We start from the raw sequence: 24,268 nt of genomic DNA on the forward strand, positions 1-24,268 counted from the left end.
ACGGCCCGGTTTCACAGACAGGGCTTAGATTAAGCCAGGATTAGGCTTTAGTTTAATGAGGGCGTTTAAATAGCTTTTATAAATGTGCCTTAGAAAAAAACATTACTGGTGTGCATCTTGAGACAAAACAACAGCCCTGACATATTTTAATATATGGCAATGCATGTTGCTTTCAGTTAAAACAGCTCAAACTTGCATTTTAGTCTGGGACCAGGCTCCAGCAACTCACTATCTTGTCCATCAAAGCTGGTTTCTAGTTGGGTCTTAGAGCTGGTGCATGATGGGCATCTGGTTGACCAACTACAATGTTTCAAAACCCACCTTGACATCCTTAAAGATGGTCCAAGTTAGGACATGATAATGACCAGCTTCAAAAAAGATAATACACCAGACTACAGTTTAATCTGCTATACAGTGTTCTCACAGTCAAGATCCAAATCTAGCTGGTCTTCTAAACTGGCGAAGCAGGTGTTCAGGTAGTGTGATGATAAGGTAGTCTACCAGCCTGAACCCCTCTAAATCCAGCCATCAGTTGGGATGACCATATTAGACCCAGGCTCCAAAACACATCTTCCAGTTTTAACTGGATTTTCTGACAGGGAATATGAACGTGGTGCATCTAAAGTGTGTCTATATTGTATAAAAACATCTCATAAGTGAGTGAAGCCTCGCCCTGACCAGATATAAATAGCCTTTCTCAACTCGATGGGCTCTGCTGCTTTTGTGTTGTGTTGAATGGAGACAGCTTCCTGTGGGATATCCATCATCGCAGCTCCAGATTATTACCGTCATAGATGCTGCAGGCTCTATAGACTTGTTATTGAGTATACAGATAACAGTAATGTAGTTTGTCAAGATGTTATGCTATCTTAGAAAGGGTCAAAGCAGTGACTGTCACTGATAATAGCAAGGTGAGTTTAATGTCAGTTTATTGCTAATGTATTTCACTGGTTATAACTTAAATCCGCTTTTTTTTTTTTTTTTAAATGACATTGGGTTAAATGATTCCTGTTGGTTTTAAGGTAATTCTTCAAGTGGGTAACTGCTTTCTATCCTGTGACTGAGTGTCCTAGGAAAAACTCAGGAAGTCTGGAGCTAAATGATTGTTTTTGGTCTTCCTCTTATTGCATGCTGTTTGTTCGCTCTTAGGCTTTGTGGTCATTGCTTCAGGGACATAAATAGTGCTGCCCACATATTTGTAGTTTTATGGAATCGCTGTAATTTGGGTGTTTTTTGTGTGTTTGGTCTCACACTGACCGCTCACCAACAAACAAGAGTCCAAATTTTTGGGGGATTTATCGATGCCCTTCCATGTTTTAATGAGAAGCTTTTTGCATTGTGATTGGTTTGCTGTATTCACAGAAAATGTGTTTATGATGCTTCTCTGTATTGTCTCATGACTTCGAAACTGCTTCCCTCATGGGTCTCATTGCTTCAGACACTTTAACATAAGGGCCTAATTTAGCTTGCAGCTTTTGCCTGATAACAAACAGGACTAGATAGAAGGAATTCTATAATTAATTCCTAAATTCTTTTTAATGCAATTACACTGGAAAACAAGTTAATTTGAGGCCTGCAGTTGTGAACGCCTCAGCCACTATAGGGAAATGAAGTCCATACTACCCATTTTGAGGTAACAATATGTGGCATGGCCTTCACTTGATAGGCTGGTCATAACCAAACATTTACTTAACCAATAACCATCAGACGTCTAATGCTACTACACTGAGAAGAACTGCATGTAGTACTATATTTATGTATTATATAGAGTACTTCATCTACAAACACTAAGGTTTGTGCTGTTCCAGCTATTATTGATTGCATCTTTTTAGTGTCAAGTCACCTCATGAGTAAAATGTGTTTTTTAGACTGTAAATCAGATCTTGGACTGTGAAACATATTGGTGTTTTTAGTTTAATAACCTCTCTCTCTTTTATGGCGTGGGAGAGTGGGGTTGATTTATGGTCGGATGTGTCCTTGTCTTGTTGCGAGGTCAGCTGTGGGCAACGGGTTCAGAATCAAATAAGCACCAGTGCTTAATATGATATCTGAATCTTCTCTCACATTTATCTGAATGTTGATTTTCTGATATATGGATATAACTAGACTTTCTTTTAAATAAGTTTAACCCACTTTAGCCCACTTTTGTAGGCCAAAGTAAGCTGTATAGCCTAGTTCAAACTGAGAATTATCTGACTCTCTAGTTTAGATATTGGCTGGAGTTTCTTCTCCTTGGTTGCACTTTATCTTTAGAAAGTGTTTCAAACGCATTCAAGGCTTCAGTGCTGCCCTACCCATGTGTGGTTTGAGTGCATCTTTGTAACTTCCACACAGAGTTCACATTCACAGTGTGTCAGTGAAGTGTGTGATCCCGCTGAATGACTCTGCTTGGGGATTACAGGGAATCACTATGGTATTCCTGTTATCCTTAAGAAATGTTGGCATTGACCTTGTTGTCTGCTGAAAACCTTCGGCTGTTGAAGCCAGTGGTGCGTTGTTGTCCAGAAGTCATAATCAACCAAATAAGCACTCTCTGAACTACAGTTTCTTTTGATATTCCGGTTTGTCCTTAGGAAAGTCAGGTCTCTGTAATATTCTGCTGCCTAGAAACAGCTTGGGTTTCTTTCTCAGTGTTAATTGATGTTTTTTTCCATTTGTTTTATCTTCCACCTGTCTGATTTTTTATGTAGAACACATCAAAAATAGGTTCTATGCAAAATATGATTTAAATTAATATTTTTATTAATTAGTTGTCATTAGATATTTGTTGTTCTAGTCAACTGGAAGCTACCCTGGTGTAAACAAACTCAGGTTCCTCCGTGGTTTTCTGATGGGCAATGCTGGTCTATTGCTGGAAAGCTATTGTTGTTGTAGGTATACCAGCTTGACCAGCATAGCCATGATTTATTAATCTTATAATGATCTCATTTAAGATGGTCACCAGCTGAACCAGATAGGTTAGTCTACTTGGATTGCTTCTTTATCACTAGTGTCACAGGGCTTGACAGTTAGGAGCTCTTTAAAAACCGAAATGAAAATATCTTAAGTAATCATGTGTTTTTTCTTAATTAATGAATACAAGGAGACATTTATTAGCAAAATTATTTAATTTATTAGAATGCAAAAAGCACACTATAGGCTAGATTTAAATATTTCTGTTATATATTGTTTCAGTACAAATAAAATAAATATTGAATATGTGTTAAATATAGTTCTTAGTTTCTTGTGATAAAGCAGCCCAGACAGAAGCTATAAGAGTTAACTTACTTTTAAAACAAGATACAGTTTATTGTGTAACCAAAATACAAATAATAACCAGAAAAAAAAGGTTATGCATAATGCGAAACTTTTAATTATAAACAAGCCCAAAATACACTGGGACTCTTATTTTGAAATGTTATATTTAAAATGAGATTTTTTAATGAGATATTTTTCAACATATTACAATATAAACACCATCAAGTAAACATTATCATAATTCCTTGACAGTAGATTGTATGTAATTGCTTGGTATAAATGCGTGGCATTCGTTGACTGAAATGCGCTGAAGCCGCGAGTCTGTAGAACGCGCAACAGCGCCTGTGTTTTGACTTTAAGCGTGCAGCAAATTTAAATAAACTTAGACTTTTAAGGACCCACAGGGACTATTTTTATTTGAACACATGCTCCTAAATAAATTTTACACTTGGCACTCTTCACATTTTAGTCGCAAATGCAAGTAAAACACTCTCAATGCTGATGGAACCAGCAGCTGCTCTGTGGAACAGGTGAGTTGTGGGGGATTTAAAGCACCAGTAGTTGAGATTACGGTGGACAAAAGCTAAAACAACACTAGCACCTGCCACCTGTCCTCTGTAAATGTTAAGATGCTTTTTAAACCTGCTGTCTTTTGAGACCATAATTCACTCCTTGTGATTAGAAAGTCAGCATAAAAAGGAATTTGCATCCCATTTACATAAACGTGACGTTTTTTCAAACGTGACATTCAACAGGATTTTTTATTTTGGATGGAACTTTATCCATCAGGATTTGATTGGAAAATTCGAGAGCTTGGTGACATCTCCTGAGGTGGAGTAAGTGCTTTTCTGGTGGTCACCATGCTGCGAATCCATCTTAGCTCACTGTATTTTTGGGAAACTTTCCCTTTGATTTGGGCCAAAGCCACGGCCCTTTCCCAATAGATTCTGGAGTTCTGTATCTCACATGGTAGATGCCAAAGGATCTTGAATGAATCCCTGATGACATGTTGGAAAAGAGGGGTTGAGGAAATCCCATTAATTTGGTGGAGCAGGTTGTATTGATCTGCTAGGGTTCACAAGTGCACTGGCTTTGTTTAGTGAGTGTTGATGGGGGCAGGGAGACCCTCTGTCCCATCTTGGGGGTTTGTCACAGATTACCAGGGACAACTCCCTTTTCAGGGCCATTGTTAACTGGTCAAGCTCTACTTCTTCATTAATGAAGTTCCCTCCATTGATTTGTTGCTGTGTCCTTTTTGAAGAAGGCCATCCATTTCCCAGGGGTGGCTGGTAATCGTATTACACTGTCTCTTTCACTTTAAGCAATCCCAACGGCAAATTTGAGGACTTTTAACTGCACGCCATTTTTTTTTCTTCTTTGGCTTGCATTAAAATCCTAGTTTCTACTCTTTAATCTTTTAAATTTGTAATTGTCTGTAGACCTAAATATTAACAATGCATAATATATTGCCAACCATATTGGTTTTTATAATTATTCGCTAGTATAGTTATGATTCATTAGACTAATATTTACATTACTTATTGATATAAATATATATATTTTTTTCAATTCAGCACTCAATTTCAAGTTGATTAGTAAAAGTGTTTTTCCTTGCACCGTGGAAAAAGCAAAGTCATGATCTCAGAGTCTTCATCTAGTGTTCATTTCTTTTCTTCTAAAATGTACGAACGCCACCTGCATATACATTTCGACATGCTCGCTTGGGCTCTGGATTGCTGCTATTTTTACAGCTGCTGAATTTTTAATGCTGCTGCCACTGCTGAAAGCTTGTAGACGTGAGGGAGTGTTCATCTCTGAAAAACAAATACAAATCCTGCAGAACTCATGTTTCATTTTCTCAGTTTTTGACGTTAAAGGAGTAGTTAATTAAAAATGAAATTTATTTACGCATCCTCATGTTTTTCCAGACCCAGAGATATTTTCAAGAATATTCATACAGCTATATTCCATACAACAGCTGTTTATAGTGACCACATCTGTGAAGGTCCAAAAAGGACAGCACTATAATAATACCATAAAAGTAATCAAAACGCAGTAGTATTGCAGTATTCCAGACAGTTTATCTTCAGTGTGGAGTGTGGGAACTGTTTCTTTCACATTCAACACATCTCCAGCACACACATTTGGTCTTCATTTTGTCAGATTGTGCCTTCATCAGTCTCCTGGAGTTTACACACTCCCTTACAGTCGCTTTAAATTATAAAGCAGTCATTAAAACAGGAGCCAGTGTATGTCTTTCTGTGTCGCTTTTTTGTTTCTTAGGTAATCTTGAGTTTTGCCACAAAAATATTGATTATGTCGGAAAAAAATAGCAAGGAGAAATTGTAATTATTTATTAATAAACTAATCTTTTCTTAGAGTCGGCAGCATAGATGAAGTTGACGATGCTGACTTGCCATCTCAGAAATGCACCTTTCATTCAGATTACATAATCAGAGAGTATTTGTTTTTGATTTGAGTTGGTTGAAATAGATGTTTCAAGCTTTTCTATACACACAGCTGTAACTGAAATTATTATTATTATTATTGCAAATCAGGATTATTGGCTACATTTACATACTTTCAGCTGTTTGCAATTAACAAATCAAACAAAAGTAATTTAAATAGCTCAACACAACAAATGTTTCAAGTGATTTCCCCAAATTCAACTGAAAATTCCACTTTTAATGACTTCTGCAGTCTCAAAATTATTCAACCCTCTGAATAGAATCCCTCACAACAGCACAGATTTGCAAAACAGATGTTATCTCAAGCACACCTGATGTAACTAATCAAGGGCTTCATTAGTTGCTCCAGGTGTGCTTGAGCTAGAACACATGAAATATCTGAACTGGCTATGTTTGTTGAGTGTCACCTTTGTCTGCATGTTAGAAATTTGTCTAAGTCAAAAGAATGGTCCAAAAAAGTTAAGAGAAGATATCATCGCCCTTCACAAACAAGGAACAGGATGCAAAAAGATACCGAAGGCACTACATGTTCCTAGAAACACCATTGGCATCTTAGTTCATGAGTTCAGAGTTAAAGGAACAGTGGTTACACTACCTGGACGGGCAGAATAAAGAAGCTATCAATGGCTGCAAACAGATTTTTGAGAAGGCAGGTTCAGAAAAACCCTTGAGTGACTGCAAAAGACCTGCAGCAAGACTTGGCAATAGGCACTGAGGTTTCAGCTGGCAGAGTATGGCGCGTACTCTTATCTGTATGAACAAAAACGATGGATTGTTTCCGCTCTTATCAGGTAAAAATGTAAGTGATCACGCTTCCACACTCCGCACAAACACTAGGATATGTGCCTAATAATAGCACACATTTAACTAGGTTAACATTAGATCAAGAGACCATGTAACGTTTCTACTACTTGCATGTGGCAAATGAAAAGCCATATCTGAGGTTGATGGATGACAAGTGAAAAAAGCACTTTTTTCTTTTTTTTTCTTCTTTTTTTCTGTGACTAACCGACTGATAAAAGCCTCTTCTTGTTGACTGTATCTTTGTTAATTTTTTATGAAATGAAAACATGAAACTATTGTATGACTTCAGAAAACTTGGAATATGGCATATAAGAAGTATGAACCACTTATATGTGGCATCTCCCCCCCCCCCATTTTGGAGCTCAACAAGCCCCAATCTGCATTCATGTCCATTATATTGAAAACAGTGACCAGGATATTCTTTAAAAAAACACCTTTTATAAAGAAAAGAAAGTCATAAGGGTTTGGAAGGATACGAGGGTTAGCAAATATACAGGATTTTCATTTTAGGTGCGCTGTCCCTTTAAGGCGGCATCTTAGGTCTTGGGTTAACCATTAAACAAATGGGAAAAAAAACATGGTGCCTTTACCAGCTGAACTCAGCTGCTAGTTTTGTGGATGAGTTGTGGTCAGTCCAGTATGTCTCATAACACTTGATGTGCTGTGTACCCAGAAGGACATAAAACAGGGGCTTTTCTTTGAAGTGCCCACTGAAGGGCAAAAGGTCTTCCTGTTGACAAGTGCTTCCACTAAAGACAAATGGACCTATATACTGATGAGCTTTCAAGAGACTAGGAACCTTAGCTTCTCATTACAGACATCACATCACATACATTTGATTTGTTTCAATTTAAGGTTTTCTAAAATTTGGTTTGGTGTGCCATTTCATTTCTTTAGTTTCTCAAAGGAACTTTGACCCAGTCAAGTATTAGTTGTCTGCAGAAGCGTGTTGCACTTTCCCTTCTTTTGTTTCTCTCTCTTTTTCACACACACACACACACACACACGCATGCGCGCCCTCACGCATGCACGCACACACGCACACACTCAGCTTAGACAATGGTGGTTTTGTTAGGTTGAACTGCCATCAAGAGAAGACCACAGAGCTTTAGTACGTGTTGTTTTCCTGCATCCAAATTAGTACATTGGTAATGCGTTTTTTTTGTGGTAGAGATGTCACATTGGTGTGTGTGTCTAGGTGAGCATTTTAACCCTATAGTGCTCTAGTTACCTCTATTTTTATGGAGCACTTAACAGCAGTCCTGAGGGAGATTGTGTTTGTTTGACACTGGTTGCTTAGGGCAGTCCCGTGACATTACAAGAGACGAGTCGCAATAAAACCTGTTTGAGTTAATAAAGCACATTATTCAGCCTTGTGAAATCACTCAAGCGAATGCCATTGTGCTTTTATAGTAACAGGTTCTATATATGGCACAATACTTTTTAGCTTTTTTCCATTTCGACATTAAATGTCAGTTTTCATGTTCCCAGCATGTCATTTTTGAAAATTATTTTGAAAAGAAAAGAAAATGAAAAGAAACATTTGTTCCGTAAAAAAGAACCAATAAGCTCATGGTGTGATAAAAGTCTTGTTCTTTTCTGTCATTGCTGCTCTAGACGGCTTGATGTTTCTTTTCTCTTCCTAGTCCAGCTCAGCCAACCATACTCTGTAATATAGTGAAGCCAAACCTATTCTGTAGTTTAGAGAAGGTCAGCCTAGACTGTAATCTAGAGAAGACTAGTAAAGTAAAGCCAAGTTTAGTCTTATAGTCAAATAAAGCTGGTCTAGTAAACCTGGGCTTAATCTGTTGTCAAGTGAAGTTCAGCCTTGTCTGTTACAAGTCTGTAATAACCTCTAGTGTATTAAAAACCCAGCTTAATTTGTAGTCTGGTAAAGCCGAGACTAGTGTAGTATAGCCAAGAACATTCTGTAGTCTTATAAAGTCCAACCTAAGTCTAACATGTCCAGTTTTGTTTGTAACAAACTGTAGTGTTGCCCATTCTGTAGTCTTGTAAACCTCAGTTTAGTAGTCTGGCAAAACACAGCATAGTGTATTGTAATCTAAAAAAAGCCCAACATTTTCTGAAGACTAGTAAAGCCCAGAATATTCTGTAGTTTAGTAAAGCTCTGCCTATTCTGTAGTCAAGTGTAACAAATCTAGCCTCGATTATGTCAAACTGTTGTAATACCTAGGTTAGAACATAGTCTTGAAAAACCCTGATTAATCTAGTATGGTGAACCCCATCTTTTTCTGTAATCTACTTAAGCCAAGCCTAATCTGTGGTCAAGTGTAACAAGTCTAGACTTGTTTGTAACAAACTGTAGTATAGTAAAACCCATGTTAGTTTATAGTCTAGTACAACAGTATAATCTGTAGTCTTGTAAAGCCCAACCTATTCTGTAGTCTAAGTCTAGTAAAAACCAATATCATTCTGTAGACTAGTAAAGCTTAACTCAGCACTGTTCGGCTACATGGCTCCAGAGGGGAGGAATGCACGCTATGCTCAGGTCATGTGTTTTTAAATGAGTTGCAGCTTTTCTTTCTGTTTTCTCTCCTCTCATGTCTGAAGGTGGTTTGCTGAGTAGGCCGTGTAGATGTGCCACGTTGCCGCAGTTTTTTTTGTTGTTGTCGTTTTTGGCCAATTTACACCAAATCGACTATTTCTTTGCACTCCAGAATTAAAGTGCAGTTTAGTAGCAATTTTTCTCACTTGATTGATGGTGAATGTGTGAGAATGTGGATAAGGGTGAGTTCAGACCACTGTGGTGGAAACGGAAATATTAAAAACACTGCTGATGTTTTGAGAAACGGTGGCGTTAACTGCTTTTATCACACTCTGTGCATGAAATTGTGGTGTGTGTGTGTGAAACTGTGTAGAAGGCTGAGCTAATAGACCCTTGCTGTGATGGTGTGGCAGACAAGGTGTTCTAGGAGCATTAGTGGGAGGAGATACATCATGGCAATCACATTAATAGAGCACACACACACACACACACACACACACACACACACACACACACACACACACAATTCCGCGCTGATATTACAAACCTTTAGCCCCCTATTCTTCCTTCGTTGTGTGTTGCTCTTTGACATGTTTTGAAGCCACATTGAGTATCAGCAAACCATAGTTAACATTTCAAGAGCAATGATAGATGTCAGTTTTCTTTTATAGACAGTGTTATACACAAACATTGGGGTCAAGCCAGATACCAAGTTAGACACCATAGTTTCCTGAGTTTAGTGGTACAGCAAATGACGGAAGAGCTGTGTTTTGAATTCCTTTAAATTCCTCTTTCTGCAACAGCCCATGACTGGGAAAAGGCTATTCTTGTTCCTGAATGGCAGTGGCAACTCAATTATAGTGCCCTGGAATAGCTCTGTGAAGAAATCAGATGACCATTTCAGAATAACAGTTGAACCAGGAGTCATTGTTTTTGATATTTTTTTCCCTGCTTATAGCACTATTGACAAGTTGTTTATATACTTGATACACTAAGGGGTTGTACACAAAGGACACGTCGTCACTATTTGACCCTGGGTCAAAGAGTGCATTAAAATACTGGGCAACCTACCAGATCCGGTCCCTTTCCGCTGTACAAAAACATCTGTTTGAAACAAAATCGAGATGCTTGAGGATATCAGAAGCAGATTGGCTTGCGAAATGAAGACCTTTGTGAGAGAAGCAGTTATTGGTGTGGCTGACAATGTAGATATATGAAAACAAAGGTTATTGGTTCTCGATTTCAGATGATACTGTTAATTTACTTGATACAAAAATAGCACAAATGCACATGCTAGTCCTCGTATTGCTATAAAGATTAATGACACATAAGAGTGTCCTGTCCATTATAAAGACAAGGAAAAAGTTTTTAAGAAAGGTTTTTATTTATATAATAAAATAAATAAATAAATAAAAGTAAAAAATCAAATACTTTTTTTTTTCTTGCACATTGAAAACTACATGTACGTTCAAACACCTTAATCATTATTTTTTTTATTTTTTTTTTAAATATATATTTTTAGTAGGGACACTTTTTTTATTACGTTTTTTGGAGAGTCGCATCACATGATATTTTATAACCCGAACTGCCTTTTCATAAAAAGGTTCAATTATTTTGATACATTTATTGACCTTGACACTCAGTCAAGAGAGTCTGCAGTGGACCTATCTATGACATCATGACTTTGTTCGTCGCATCACATGATTTGGATGTGGCAATTTAAAACTATTGTAACTTTACTAGTTACTTGAAAAACTTAGTGCGTACTTGTAATGTGTAATGCGTTACCCCCAACACTGTGTATGAATTGCATTGTTCATGTATTTTAAAAAAATAAATTAATAGTTGACCCATACACCATTGTTTGGATGAAGATAAATTCAGCTCTCTTTCAGGTCTGAACTAATTAGACACTTGAGAGTTTGAGCACACCCATGCCTCCAACACACGAGTGGACCACACAGGGTGGAGTTTACTGCCTGTCTGGAGTATTAGACTGCACCATAATAACACACCACTCTCATGGTTCCCATTCACAAACACTACAGCGGCGTCAGATATCACACATGAAGAAAGCGCGACCCAGAACTGCATCAGCCTGCTTCCTCCTCACAATATTTGTTTATCGAGCGAAAACATCTGGTGCCTCTGTGAAACCTGGATGTTAATCAGCTCCCTTTCCCCACTGAATTGGATAATTGCGATCCAGACGGCCTCTTTTGGCCCAAGTTCAACTGTGTTTGCAGTGTTTTTTGTCTGGTTTGGGGGAGATGAAAGTGCGACATGTTATAAAGTGACACCAGACAGGAGCCAAGCACGTGCCCCGCAGACGACGCTCCCATGATTCCAGCTTTGTTCTTCAAAGTGGGCGGCACTGGCATCTGGGTTGAGACTAGAAGGCATGCAGTGAGAGGAAGTAAAAAATAGATTGTGATACATCAGAAATATGCTAGTTGCCACAATTCTTTTTGCTTTGTCAGTTTGGGGCAGTGGGAATGGAGGGGGAGGAGGGTGTTATTAACCCATGCTAGACATGCCGTCATAAAATAGTTGCAAATGTGAGAACAATGCAGGCCAGGTCACGGCTAATCCCACTATGTGTAGCGGACCTGGAATCATTCTGCTCAGCAGCATAACTGTTTTCAACATTGATGATAATAAAAATGTTTCTTGAGCTCCAAATCAGCATATTAGAATGGTTTCTGAAGGATCATGTGACACAGAAGACTGGAGTAATGCAGTAATGCTTTGCCATCACAGTAGTAAATTACATTTTAGAAAACCGAAAGAAGAAAACAGTTGTTTTAAAATGTAATGATCTGTCACAATATTACTGTTTTTACTGTATTTTTGATCAAATAAAGGCAGCCTTGGTGGGCATAAGAGACTGAAATGTAAAAATCCATTTTTAGTAGTGTTCATCATAGATGGATCCAGTAAATTCAGCAATACAGTAAGCATTTCTGTGCCGTGTTAATGTGGATGCTCTTAGATTAAGCCTATTCACAGTCTGAAAAAGCATTAGAGTTTAAAAAACCTTGTGTAAGTGTGTTAAATCTTTGCTTTGGGCTAAGTGTGGCTTAACCGGGACCAGACGGCAGATTAGGGCCTTGCTCTGGTCAGCCGTTTCGGGCTGATGGCCGGTTGTGGTTGGGCTGTTTTTTGAGTGGTGGTAAGCAAGGCTTCCACACATGTGATTTTGGTGAATATGGCTGAGGTTGTCAAAGAATGGTTTCTAGCTGAACAGGAAGACATTATGATTTCTAAGAATACCATCATCAGTTTTTTATGAATCTTTCATCCCTGTTTTGTGGATTAAGCTTATTTAAACAGAGAAACCAAATTGAGCCACAACCTAACACACACGCTCAGATCATTATTTTTATATTCAATATTTTATAGGATAAATTCATTCATTTTCCAAAAACCATTAATTAATTAATTCATAAATATCAGTATGTTTTTGAGTCATGACATTTTAAAAGGCTTATTGACCTTGAAACCCAGCCATGAGGGTCTGAACGGGTCGTCTCTGTGATTATAAATGCCTGTTTTTTGTTTTTATGCACGTTTCTGCATGTTGCTTACGCCACATGACATGACATTGATTAATATTAATAGTGAGCAGTTTTGTTAAAATAATTTTCCTTTAAAATATTAAAAAAATTTGCCATGGTTTTATTTGTATTAAATAATACAATTATTCAAATTTTTGTATTTTGTAACACTTTTTAGAAAAAAATAAACATACGTTTTTATAATTAAAATGTATTAAAAATAATTCATTAATGTTTTTCGTCATTATGGTATCAGGACAGTTTTTTTTTTTTTTTACTTTTTTTTTTTAATTAGTTTTATTCACAAAATTAAACAAATGCTCATCATAGAAAAGCTGTATGGAAGTCACTGTATGAAATGCATATTTAATGTATGTTTTTAACGGCATTGGCCCATATCTAGACATACAACTGCATCAAATGTTTCAGTAGTTTTAAAGTTGACTTCAAGTATGGTCTTTATTTTCCTTATTTGACCCGATACTCAACTTCTGCCAGTCTGAGACATGGCAGCATCTGTCAGGAGAAAGTTCCTCCCATTTGGCCCATGGTGTGACTCTTCCCTGGTGTCCCATAAATCAGGGTCACTGCTGCCTGACGGGGTGATAAGCTCTGAAACCCAGTGCTCTCCCGCCAGCGTGGGGAATATAAAGTGACACAGTCACCCCAGCGATGGCCTGGCACCTTCAGAGATGCAGCTCTCCAGACTGGAGCAGGACAGATGGTGCCTGACGTCATTGACTTGGAGGTCCCTATTTTACTGTGCTGGGATGGTCATCAAACCTTCGGTTTTGTAATGTTTTGGCAGTGTGTGGGGTGTCTGTTATACATTAGTTAGCGGAAATAAAGCAAGTGAAAGATGGGAGAGTGCCTCCTGGCTCTGTTCAGAAAGTTGGTGTGTGGGCGGCAGCACGGGATAAAGACGCCAGGACAACACTAGTACAATGAATGTCTCATTTCTGTGGCAGATGACGTGTCACCCATTATCACCTGAGTGATATCAAAGATGACGTTGTGACACTCTTGCTCTTTTTGAAGCAGAGAGAAGAAAAAAGAACGCAATGAAGCACATAGTCTCTTTACATTACAGAGGTCATATTCGGCTCTGTTTCCCCCTAAAGTCCACTTATAATTTTAGTCAAGATTTCTTGGACCTAATCAAATTCTGTTTTACAGTATAATTTTCAACACCTCTCTTTGACCTTTTGTGCTTAATGGTAAATGTTAGAACACAATCCATAATGTAGTACAAGTGTGTTACATTATATGTGTTGCCACACGTGGCGCTATAGCAATTTACTTTGTCATTTGACCCTTTAAGCCCAAAGTATACTTTTTTTTTATGCATGCACCAGCGTATGCGTACATCCAATCGCATAGCCTTTCAAAGGATACTCTGGAGTTCACATCAAGAATATACAGTGTAAAACCCAACACAAACATTGGCTCTTTTCCATCACACTGAGGAAAAACCTGGCCAACCAATAAGTTTGGTGCGTTTGATCACATGCCCAGATTCACTGTTGTTACATCGTTAGCCTCATAGCATAATTGCCTACGTCCTATTTAAAATAAATTACTTATAGGCAATTATGCTATGACGACTTGATGACGCTCACAAACAAACTATTTTTGCTAAGCAATAATAAATAGCAAAAAACATGTATGCTAAATACTGTTTGACTTCTTTTTCTATAATAAGCTGATGTCAAAAACGGAAATTTGTGCAGCACTTTGTATCCACCTTATTTTTAATGCAAGAGCAAGCATGGCCATTTGTACCTTGAATGTGCGAGGTATTCGGTGTCATTCACTTCCAATTATTTTACCTGTTCAAAAACAGTCTGTTATAGTACTTTATATTGCAAACTTGTATTTATCATATTATTTAAAAATCAACATTATAGACACAATGGTTTGTAGTTTTACAGTTTACGGCACTTTGTAAATGGTAACTGGACTGCATTTATATAGCGCTTTCAATAGACCCATGGCCACCAAAGCACTTTACATATTGCCTCACATTCACCCATCACTCACTCATGCATACACCGACGGCGGTGTTAGCCATGCAAGGCGCCATCCAGCTCGTTGGGAGCAGCTGGGGTTAGGTGTCTTGCTCATGGACACCTCGACACTTGGTCAGGTGGAACCGGGGATGGAACCACCAACCTTCCAGTTTGTAGACAAACTACATGAACCACTGAGCCACTGCCGCCCCAACAACTTTGTTATTCTTTTCTATTTTTTTCCTGTACTTATAGTGGCTAATGAATCCGAAGTCTCACAGGCCCTGTTTACACCTGGTATTAAGGTGCGTTTTGGTCGATCAGATCACAAGTGGATGACATTAAATACAGGTGCTTGAGCTTGTCCACTTTCGACCACTTCCAGACCAGTAGTAGTCATAACCTCATTGTCTCATAAACTCATAACAAAAGACCGCCTATTCTCCGCCTACAAGTGTGCTAGCCAGACGGGATTTAAACTTTTTCGGATGAAGACCCAAATGGTTTGAAGACCAAAAATGTACCAAGCACAATGTTCTCACAATTCCTGATTTCACACTCACAGCGTTTGCCATGGTCTTGCAGCTATCAGAGCAGAAACTAGAGTATTTCTGCTTTTTAAAAGTGCCATCTACTGTCAGAGAGTGAATTTACATTTTCATTCTTTATGCATCGATCTGAACAGACACTTTATGTGAAAATTGGGATATGTAAATCTGAATTGGCATATGTAAATGTGGGCGGTTGCATGTTAATTTCCCACACAGCGCCCCCCAATCATGTGGCTTGGATAATTTCATAAATGTACAGCCTTTAAAATGGACTCTGTTTGCAGTTTCAAATGAAGTGAGGTATTTCCACAGATGAGAGTGAGTATTTGGCAGGTCTGTAATTCATTTCACACTGTCAGAAACACTAACACAACATCTTGTCGGTCCCTGCATGCTTATTTAACACTCAAACACTTTTACAGGGGAGCCTGTCAGAATGTGTTTCAACATAATGAAAGTAGCGCACAAATGTTGACTGTGGTAGACATGTCATATTTGGTGTGCCCCTCTTCGTTTCAAAGTTTGATGGACACTTAGCCTGTTCAGTTCTAGTCTCATGTATCTAGACCTTCAGACTGATAGCAGAATGTCTGGACTAAATCGCAGCTTTCATTGGCCAAGGACCACCCAAGAGGACGTCTGATCCACATGTAAAGCAACCGATGTTTTGCGTCATATTTAGGGGCGTTAAAATGAAGTGTCCATGTCTCTGTTATAACAGACCGGCATACATCTAATAAATGATTCATTCAAAAACGTTGTGCATGTTTATGGCAGCAATGGCACAGCAAACTTCACATATTTTTGAAAATCCAGCGTTTAGTTAATCCTGATAAGCACTCTTTGTCAAAGTTGTAAACATGACGGCTTTCTTCTTCCATGAGGGGGTTTGGCTTTGTTTCCAGGCGGATCATTAAAGAACGCGACATGCACGTCTCCCAGGAATCCTGTAGAATTCAACCAATCAGATGACGACTTTGAAACTCCTGTTTCTCATTTTGTGTGCCTTGTGCATAAGATGTTCAGCCAATGGTCAATGGGTGTGATGTCTGAGGCTGAGACTAGTTCAGTTCTGCCCTTTGCATTCTTTCAAGGACCCCGTTTAGTGCCTCACTGATTTAAATGAAAACCGATTAATGTTGAATGATGTAGATGAAAAAATGCCACCGTGTTGTCATAACAGCACATCAGTGAGCTACGAACCTCTGTAACCCCTTATATGCTCTTCATGAGCTGTGGAAAGAGATTCATGCCTTTGTAAATTCCCTTCAAGATTCATTTGAAGGTGTAGCTGAAGAAATATAGTGTCAGATCTCCTTCCGAGATGTGCGTTCATTAAAACACTGTCTCAGTTTGTCCTGGGCTGAGTGCCTCACTTACAGATAAAGATAAAGGCTAGTAAAATGAGATTAAGTGAAGGAGAAAAGGGCCTGTAGAGATGAATATATGGTGGTTTCAGATTACAGTGAGATACTTGATCAGTCTGTCAGATTTTACGGCACATCACTCTAATGCACCTCTTTCTGCACATAAAAGGGAAATGCACAGTCTGTAAGGCAGTATAAAAGTCTGGATCTGTAAGGCGTGGAAAATTTACAGTTTTTTTTATTGATTTGTACTATTAAAAAGGAGGATTCATTTGAAATGAACTGCAGGAATACTTTATTTCCTTTGAAACCATCCTTCATTTCATACACTTACGAATGTACCATGGCATTGCCATCTGCTACAGTATTGGTACCACCAAAGTACTTTTTTAATGCTTACATTATGTGCATACAGTGGATATATAAAGTCTACTCTCCCCTGTTAAAACAGCTGTTTTTCTATATTTTAAAATGCAATTTATTCCTGTGATGGCAAAGCTGAATTTTCAGCCTTATTACTCCAGTCTTCAGGGTCACATGATCCTTCAGAAATCATTCTGATATGCTGATATTGTTATTGATATTGTTGCGTAAGAAACATTTATGATGTTGAAAACAGTTTAATATTTTTTGTGGAAAGGTATATAGTTTTAGGATTCTATAAATAGAAAATTTGAAAAACAGCATTTATTTTAAATTGAATAAATCTTTTGAAACATTATTACTTTTGATTAATTCAGTGTAGTTATAATTCTGTGTATTTTTTGTGCTTATTAGAGTATCAAGCTGATATTAGCAGCATTCTAATGTCAGACTCTGAAATATCTCCTGGGTTTTGGAGCAGAGCAATCACATATTGTGAACCTCGAAGAGACAGGTGGTTGATACTTAACTAGTCACTGGGATTAGTACCTAATTCAAGTAATCCACTTATGAATGCTGTTATAAAGTCCTGTTTCTCCAACAATTCTCATGTCACTTCAATAAAAGGCAGTTGTATAGTAGATCTTTGTGTGTGAAACAAAGACACACTGTGTGAAGTTTTTTCCCCCTGTCCCAATGGGACAGTGAGGTCTAATGCCTAAAATGAAACTGCATCCCTCTTTGACTCAAGTCAAGTTCAAGTGTTGGTCACATCTCGTCCACTAATTTAATAACACAATTGATATTAAAAATATAATTGTTTTTGTGCTGAAATGTAATCCTAAATATAAAACGATATAAAAGACTTTGGCTGATGCTTTTCTTTGGTTACTAAAGCGGTAGTAGTTTCATGAAATAATGTGGTGACTTTCTTTCTATTTTTACTTGATAATTAGATTTATTAATAACTGTACTGTTTTCTCAGTAAGCTTTCATTTTGCTTTGTCAGGCGTCTTGGTTTTGGTGGTTCACGTTTCGGCTCGCTCGCGAGTAAAAGCATTGTCATTCTACCTACCGCTCTGAAACCGAACACTCCAGCCAGCCGCTAGACGAGCATCTGGAAAGCTTTCCTGTGATATATTTGGAAAATAAATATTACACAGCATTTTTAATAAAAGCAGGATTTACAGTGGAGGCTCTTGTGAACGGGGCCAAACAGTCGGTGTCAGGGATGGTGTTTCATTAGATTTGTTTGGAGGTTTGTGGCTTTATGCGTAGGTATTGAGAGGTGAAGGAAGAGGATGTGTGATCATCTGACCACAAATGAGATGAACTGGTACAATAGAGGAACTATTATGTTATATGCCATTTCCCTTTTTAACGCTTTATGCAGATTTTCAATTGATATCACTTTTTTTTTATTTTTTATATACCAATCTGACATTTTACAGTGGTACTGAATGGTTACCAGAAGGGCTGCACGATTTGGCAGAAAATCTAATTCTAAAATCTAACATGGAAATATAACTTACAATAATAAACTGTACAATAATTTACACTGTCTTAGATTTAGGCTTTAAAGTATGTGTTGGCTTGTTTCTTATGATTTACACTCCCTTTGGATGTCATATTGTTATTTAATATTATATATATAATTGAAATTTAAAATGCAAAAATGTGGTTAAATAAAAAAATGGGTTCCTTTGCTTGCTTGTAGGGCCGCACAATTTCACCAAAATGTTTTGTGATTTATACATCAAATCAATTGGATTATAAAATAACTATTATAATAATATAGTGTCTCTGATAGCATTAATAATAATAATAATGATAATATTATAGTGTCTCTGATAGCATTAATAATAATAATAATGATAATATTATAGTGTCTCTGATTGCATTAATTTCTATGAAGCAGTACCAGTTTAAAAAAACAGGTTATTGTTAGTTAAGCTTCTTTATATTGAGGCAAATAAAATAAATAAATATTATTAAAATCAAAACCGTGTGGAAAACATGTATATTATGTTTTTGTCTCTTTTGCTCTTTAAAGCCATTTCAGAGCAAATATAACTGTCAAAAGGATGAAAAATAAGATGTAACTAAAGAAATAATAAAATTTGATATGGTGAAAAACGTCTTTCTATTGAGTTGTACTGTAATCAACATTTACATTATAGCCTAATTGAAATAGACCTAAATAAATCAGGTTATATCATACTGAATCAAATCAGGGCTTTTCACACTTGAAATAGTTAACCCTGGGCCATTCTAAACCCTGGATAAACAGAATCCTGCGTCATCTTGCTTCACATTTCACACTGTTCATAATTTACCCAGGATTAAAAATTAATTCCTGGTTATTCATAAACTATCATTTAACACTGTACACATTTGGCAGAGTTTCATAACCCCGGGTAAAAAGTGGTGCTAACCCTACTTCTTAATTACAAGTGTGAAACGGTCATTTACAGGGGGTTAAAAGCAGGGCTAAGAATGACGATAACCCAGGGTTAATTGCAGTGTGAAAAGCCCTATAGAGAGCTTGTGAATCATAATCGAATTGATTCGTGGACTGTAACTATACAATAATAATAACACTCTGGCTCAGATTTAGGCTTTAAAGTATCTAAGTTCCTTGCTTATGCTTGACATACATTGAGTGTTACATTGGTTTGTGTGTGTGTGTGTGTGTTATTGCGTCCTACAGTGCTTCTGGGGAGTTTTCTTTTGTTGATGTGTACAGGTTCAGCTGTGCAGGCCTTCCGCTAGTCCTGCTGAGGAGGGATTGTTTTAGAGTATTTTTAGGAGCTTGCTTTTGAATAATGAATCACCTGCAGACTGAAGACAGCAGGGACACCCCCCCCCCCCCCCCCTCCCCGACCCCTTAATTAATTGAATTAATTAAAGATAATTAAAGGCATAGTTCACCCAAAAATGAAAATTCTGTCAGTAATCGCTCACCCTCATGTTGTTCCAACCCCGTAAGGCTTTCGTTAAACTTCGGAACACAAATTAAGATATTTTTGATGAAATCTGAGAGCTGGCTCACTCCTCCATAGGCTTCTAAGGGATCAAAACTTGCCGGCCCAGAAAAGTTATTAAAGACATTGTTAAAATAGTCCATGTGACTACTGTGGCTCAACCACAAGTTTATCAAGCAACGAGAATACTTTTTGTGTGCAAAAAACAACAAAAATAACGACTTTTATTCAACTATTCATTTTTGTCTGTGTGGGCCTGAATGAATTCACATAGTGTAACAGCGCAGCGCTTCTGTGTTGTACGTCACACGCATCACACACATGTCCAGCGTTGGCCAATAGTGAGCCTATGTGGTGACGTGCAACCAAGACGCGCTGCGTTGTTACACTACTTGAATTAATTCAGGCCCACACAGACGAAAATGAATAGTTGAATAAAAGTCGTACTATCCCTTTAAGGGTCTTTAATAAATGTGTGTGTGGTACAGTAGTGCCGATGTTAATGTGCATCTGTATTACTGTCCTAAACACTTTGGGATACACATATTACATCTCTCTCTCTCTTTATTTCTCTGTCTGTGTTTAGGCCCTGGATGTGGACCGTAGTGTCCTTTACAAGATGAAGAAGTCAGTTAAGGCCATTTACGCCTCCGGTCTGGGTAAGTGATCTCAGCCACTTCACTGCCTCGGCTCTCTGTCATACATCATCTCAGCCTGTCTCGTGATGTGGCCGCAGTCTGATTGGATTACAGTCAGGAAATCTCTGGAGCACATCTGCTCATCCATCTGATACAAGGAATGTACTCCGCTTTATCTATAGGTGACACTTGATACATGATATGTTGATAATGCCAAAAAGCAGAGTTTGTTCTTTAGAATAGAACGGAGTGTGTTTGATTTCCATCGTCAGAGATGTTCAGTTTCTCAAAGGGTTTTTCAAGTACAAAGTGATATTTGAAGAGAAGAGTCCTGATAATGTACTAGGGACAGGAAGACAGGAGGTCAACTAGGCTAGTTGTCTAAAAAGTGACTTTTTTGGTTGGTGAGGTCTCAACTCAACTTAACTGAATTCATCAAGATTCTTTTTTTAAGTTTATATATAGTATAATGTATAATAGTAATATTTTGTTTTGCTGCTACATTTAAAAAAAATATATATTTTGTTATTCTAGGTATTATCAACTAGCTAGAATTTAGAGATTGCAATAGATGTAAAGCACTAATCTCTGTTCTTTCAGAATTAAGAAGTAGGAAATTACTAGTCATCCAATTTTTTTTTATATCAGCTATGCATTTGATAAATTTTGTGAATTGGTATGTTTCGTCGCTAAAGCTAATGCCATGCTTCCTAATGATATCTCCCAAGGGTAGCATGTAAAGGAAGAAAAGCAATGGTCCTATTACTGAGCCTTGAGGTACTACAAACTTGTGATCGATATACAAAATCAATTGTGATTTTAGACCAATGAAATTTCACTATGGGTGGGGCTATTCCATATAATGCACAACAAATGATTGCTGTGAACTAAAACTCATTAACATGAGCCAAAAATGATCGCTTGCCACTTTACCGAGTCACGTCTGCTTGGGACACAGCGTTAAATTCATGTAGCTGACAGGCTGTTATCTTCACGCTGACCCACCGAAGAAGACAGCTTCCTTGAATTGCTCTCTTCCTGGAATATAATTAGTTTTTTGGAGTGTTTTCGAGTGATGCTTGATTGAATGGCTCCAGTTATCAGCGTGTACTAAAGGGCTGTTCTTTGTACTGGCTGCCGGTACTGAGGTTGAGCAGCTCTCCATTGTGCAGCCTGTCTCTGCCTATGACAACACAGATCATTCACACGCTGAATTTGTTTCAACTGCACAAGGAGGCCCAGACGAGAACGCAGGGGCGAGCTCTGCTGATCGACACTTTTCTAGGAACACTGCTGGCTCTGTTCAGGCGGGACAGCTGTCTCCCACACCCCAGGGGACAGCTGTGCCAGGACACTCCCTTCATGTCTATCTGTCTATCCCGTGCATGCTGATGGGATTCCCAGAGCCGTGGGTCTGTTATTGTTTCCTGTATGCGGGAATCGGTGCTTTTGTGTTTCATTCTGGCAGGATCTGGTACTCTCATTTGATTACGCAAATTCCCATTTGATGTAGTACCGTTGAAACTAATTTGCAAGCCTCATCCCTTTTTCCTTATTTGCATTTTACTGATCTAAACACACCTGACTATTTAATATCCGTACCATATTTGCATATCATACAAAGTTAATGCTAATAATAGGGATGCTAAGGAAAGCAGTACAGGTGCTATTGCCCATATTTCCATTTGCATTCAAGTATGTTTAGACAAATACAAATCAATAAAAATGATATTAAAATGCTAAAAACTAAAATCAGTTGTGCTGCAAGTGTATTTAGGAATCACAATAATATCCTAAAAAAATAACTTCTATACTAATTTGTCTAAATAAATAAAACAATAAAACCTGAACCTAAAGAGGAACAATATACCACAACATTATATAATATAAAAATAAATATATTTTGTCTAAATAAAAAATAAAACACTAAAACCAGTTATTTTAAATGCAACAAGTTAACTTTATAATGTACAGTACAAAAAAGGTATTTGATGATGACAATGGTAATTTAAATGTAAAAATAGGTCAAATGAAAATAAATATCGAAATATTGTTCACTCGGCAATTTCTCAGAACACCCTAGCTACACCCCAATAACCACCTAGAACAATCTACTGTATAGCAAAAAAAAAAAAAAAAAAACCTCCCTTCTAAATCAATTAAAAGTGGTTATCCATTAGAGAAGCCATATTTCATAATCCTTCATAAGAACGTCATGTTCTTCCGCAGTAAGTAATAAATCAGAGACTCTCTGCTCACAGGCTGGTGACCCATGGTGAGTTTGATTAATTTCTCTGCTCTTAACGCATTCTGTTATCAGTGAGGAACAGGACATCTGCTGTTAGCTGGCTTTAGAAAGGCCAGATAGCCCGGGATGTAAGTCTCTCAGTGTTGAATTGGGAGAGACAAATCTCCTCATCAGAGCGCTCTGATCTGCTAGATCACACGCAGAGGTGCAGAAATAGGTCTAATTCACACTTGGAGAGAACAGTGACTGTGTTAAAATCACTGCTGGAGTCTGGAATTCACTGCTGAGATTTTGAATCCTCTTGAAATTAACGTATATTATCATTGTCTAAGAAGATGCTACAATGATCACAGGATGACAAAAGTGTTAATGTGCCAATAAAAAAACAACACATTTTTCTATTTTAGCACTAGTTTATGGGAAATTTAAAAGGTAAATCTTTCTGCTCTTTTTAATATCATTTAAACATTGTGGTTGAGCAAAGACACTAACAGAACTGGAGCATCTTTCCATCTTTCCTGAGGCCTGCTGGAGGGTTTTTGCCAATAATGAAACCTTGAACTGGCATCAGGTGTCACTCACAGTAACAACTGTAGTGATGTCACTAGAGGAGGACTGTTGTCCCCATTGGTGTGTAGAGGATCATTTAGAGCAAGGCCTGAATAAAACCTCCCACTAAATCACAACTAACAAGGTTTCTGAAGCATTCTGAGTGTTTTTACACTCAATGCTATATAGTTGCTAGGGTGTTGCTAAACTAACAAAATAACTGACTACCCAAATTTGGCAGACAAAAGTTGGTTTATAATTAGTCACTATACAAATGTCATCAATATTGAGTTATTGCACTTACACTTTAGACATATTGTCAGTTATTTGTTTTTTTTTGTTGCTATATCCAAATATTTAATATTCACAAAACAGTAAGTGAAGCAAATACCAACTGTCACTGTAGGTCACATGACAATGCCAGCATAGTGAATTTAGTACGTCTGGACTGCATTTATACTACACAACATGCATACTATAGAGAATGTAATATTTTTTTAATTGGTTGCAAAGTTTCTTATAAAATGTAATAACTGCTCAGTATGTGATTTTTCGGATGCAGCTAGTCACTTTTTTGTTCCTTAGTGAATCAGCTTTTTGAATGAGCTGAAAGAATGATTTAATTACTCACTCATAAAGACACTAGCTGCCTCTGAAATCCCATACTGAACATATTATGTCTGAGTAGGTATTACATTTGATAAAGAACTTACTTTGTGACAGTTAAAAAAGTATATAGTATGAAATCCGAGCGTACTACATTCACCAAGTTGTCATTGTCATGTGACTTGCGTCGTCAGTTGCTTCACTTCACTGCCATTCACAACTCCTCTCCCTCAAATTCACATCCCTCTGGGATGCTTTTGCACCAGGTAGTTCTAGGAACTTAGAACTAGGAACTTAGGAATTTAGGAACTTGGAACTAGCCACCAGGATGGTTCCCCAAGAACTAATGGTTCCCCTAAGAACGTTTTGCATTCGCACTGC

The 24,268-nt window shown here is 37.7% G+C and overlaps 1 protein-coding gene across 3 annotated transcripts in view; it reads left to right on the forward strand.

Annotated features, from left to right (window-relative positions):
• asap2a (ArfGAP with SH3 domain, ankyrin repeat and PH domain 2a) overlaps nucleotides 1–24,268 on the forward strand; it is a 61,439-nt gene that overhangs the window by 904 nt on the left and 36,267 nt on the right. For all 3 annotated transcript variants that reach the window (XM_084096109.1, XM_084096107.1, XM_084096108.1), the window contains exon 2: nucleotides 20,433–20,505. In XM_084096109.1, the coding sequence (XP_083952235.1) occupies nucleotides 20,433–20,505 (73 nt within the window). The remainder of the gene's footprint in view (nucleotides 1–20,432; nucleotides 20,506–24,268) is intronic.

The sequence above is a fragment of the Abramis brama genome (assembly GCF_963993115.1).
Source record: "Abramis brama genome assembly, chromosome: 21".
NCBI classification, from domain to species: Eukaryota; Metazoa; Chordata; class Actinopteri; order Cypriniformes; family Leuciscidae; genus Abramis; species Abramis brama.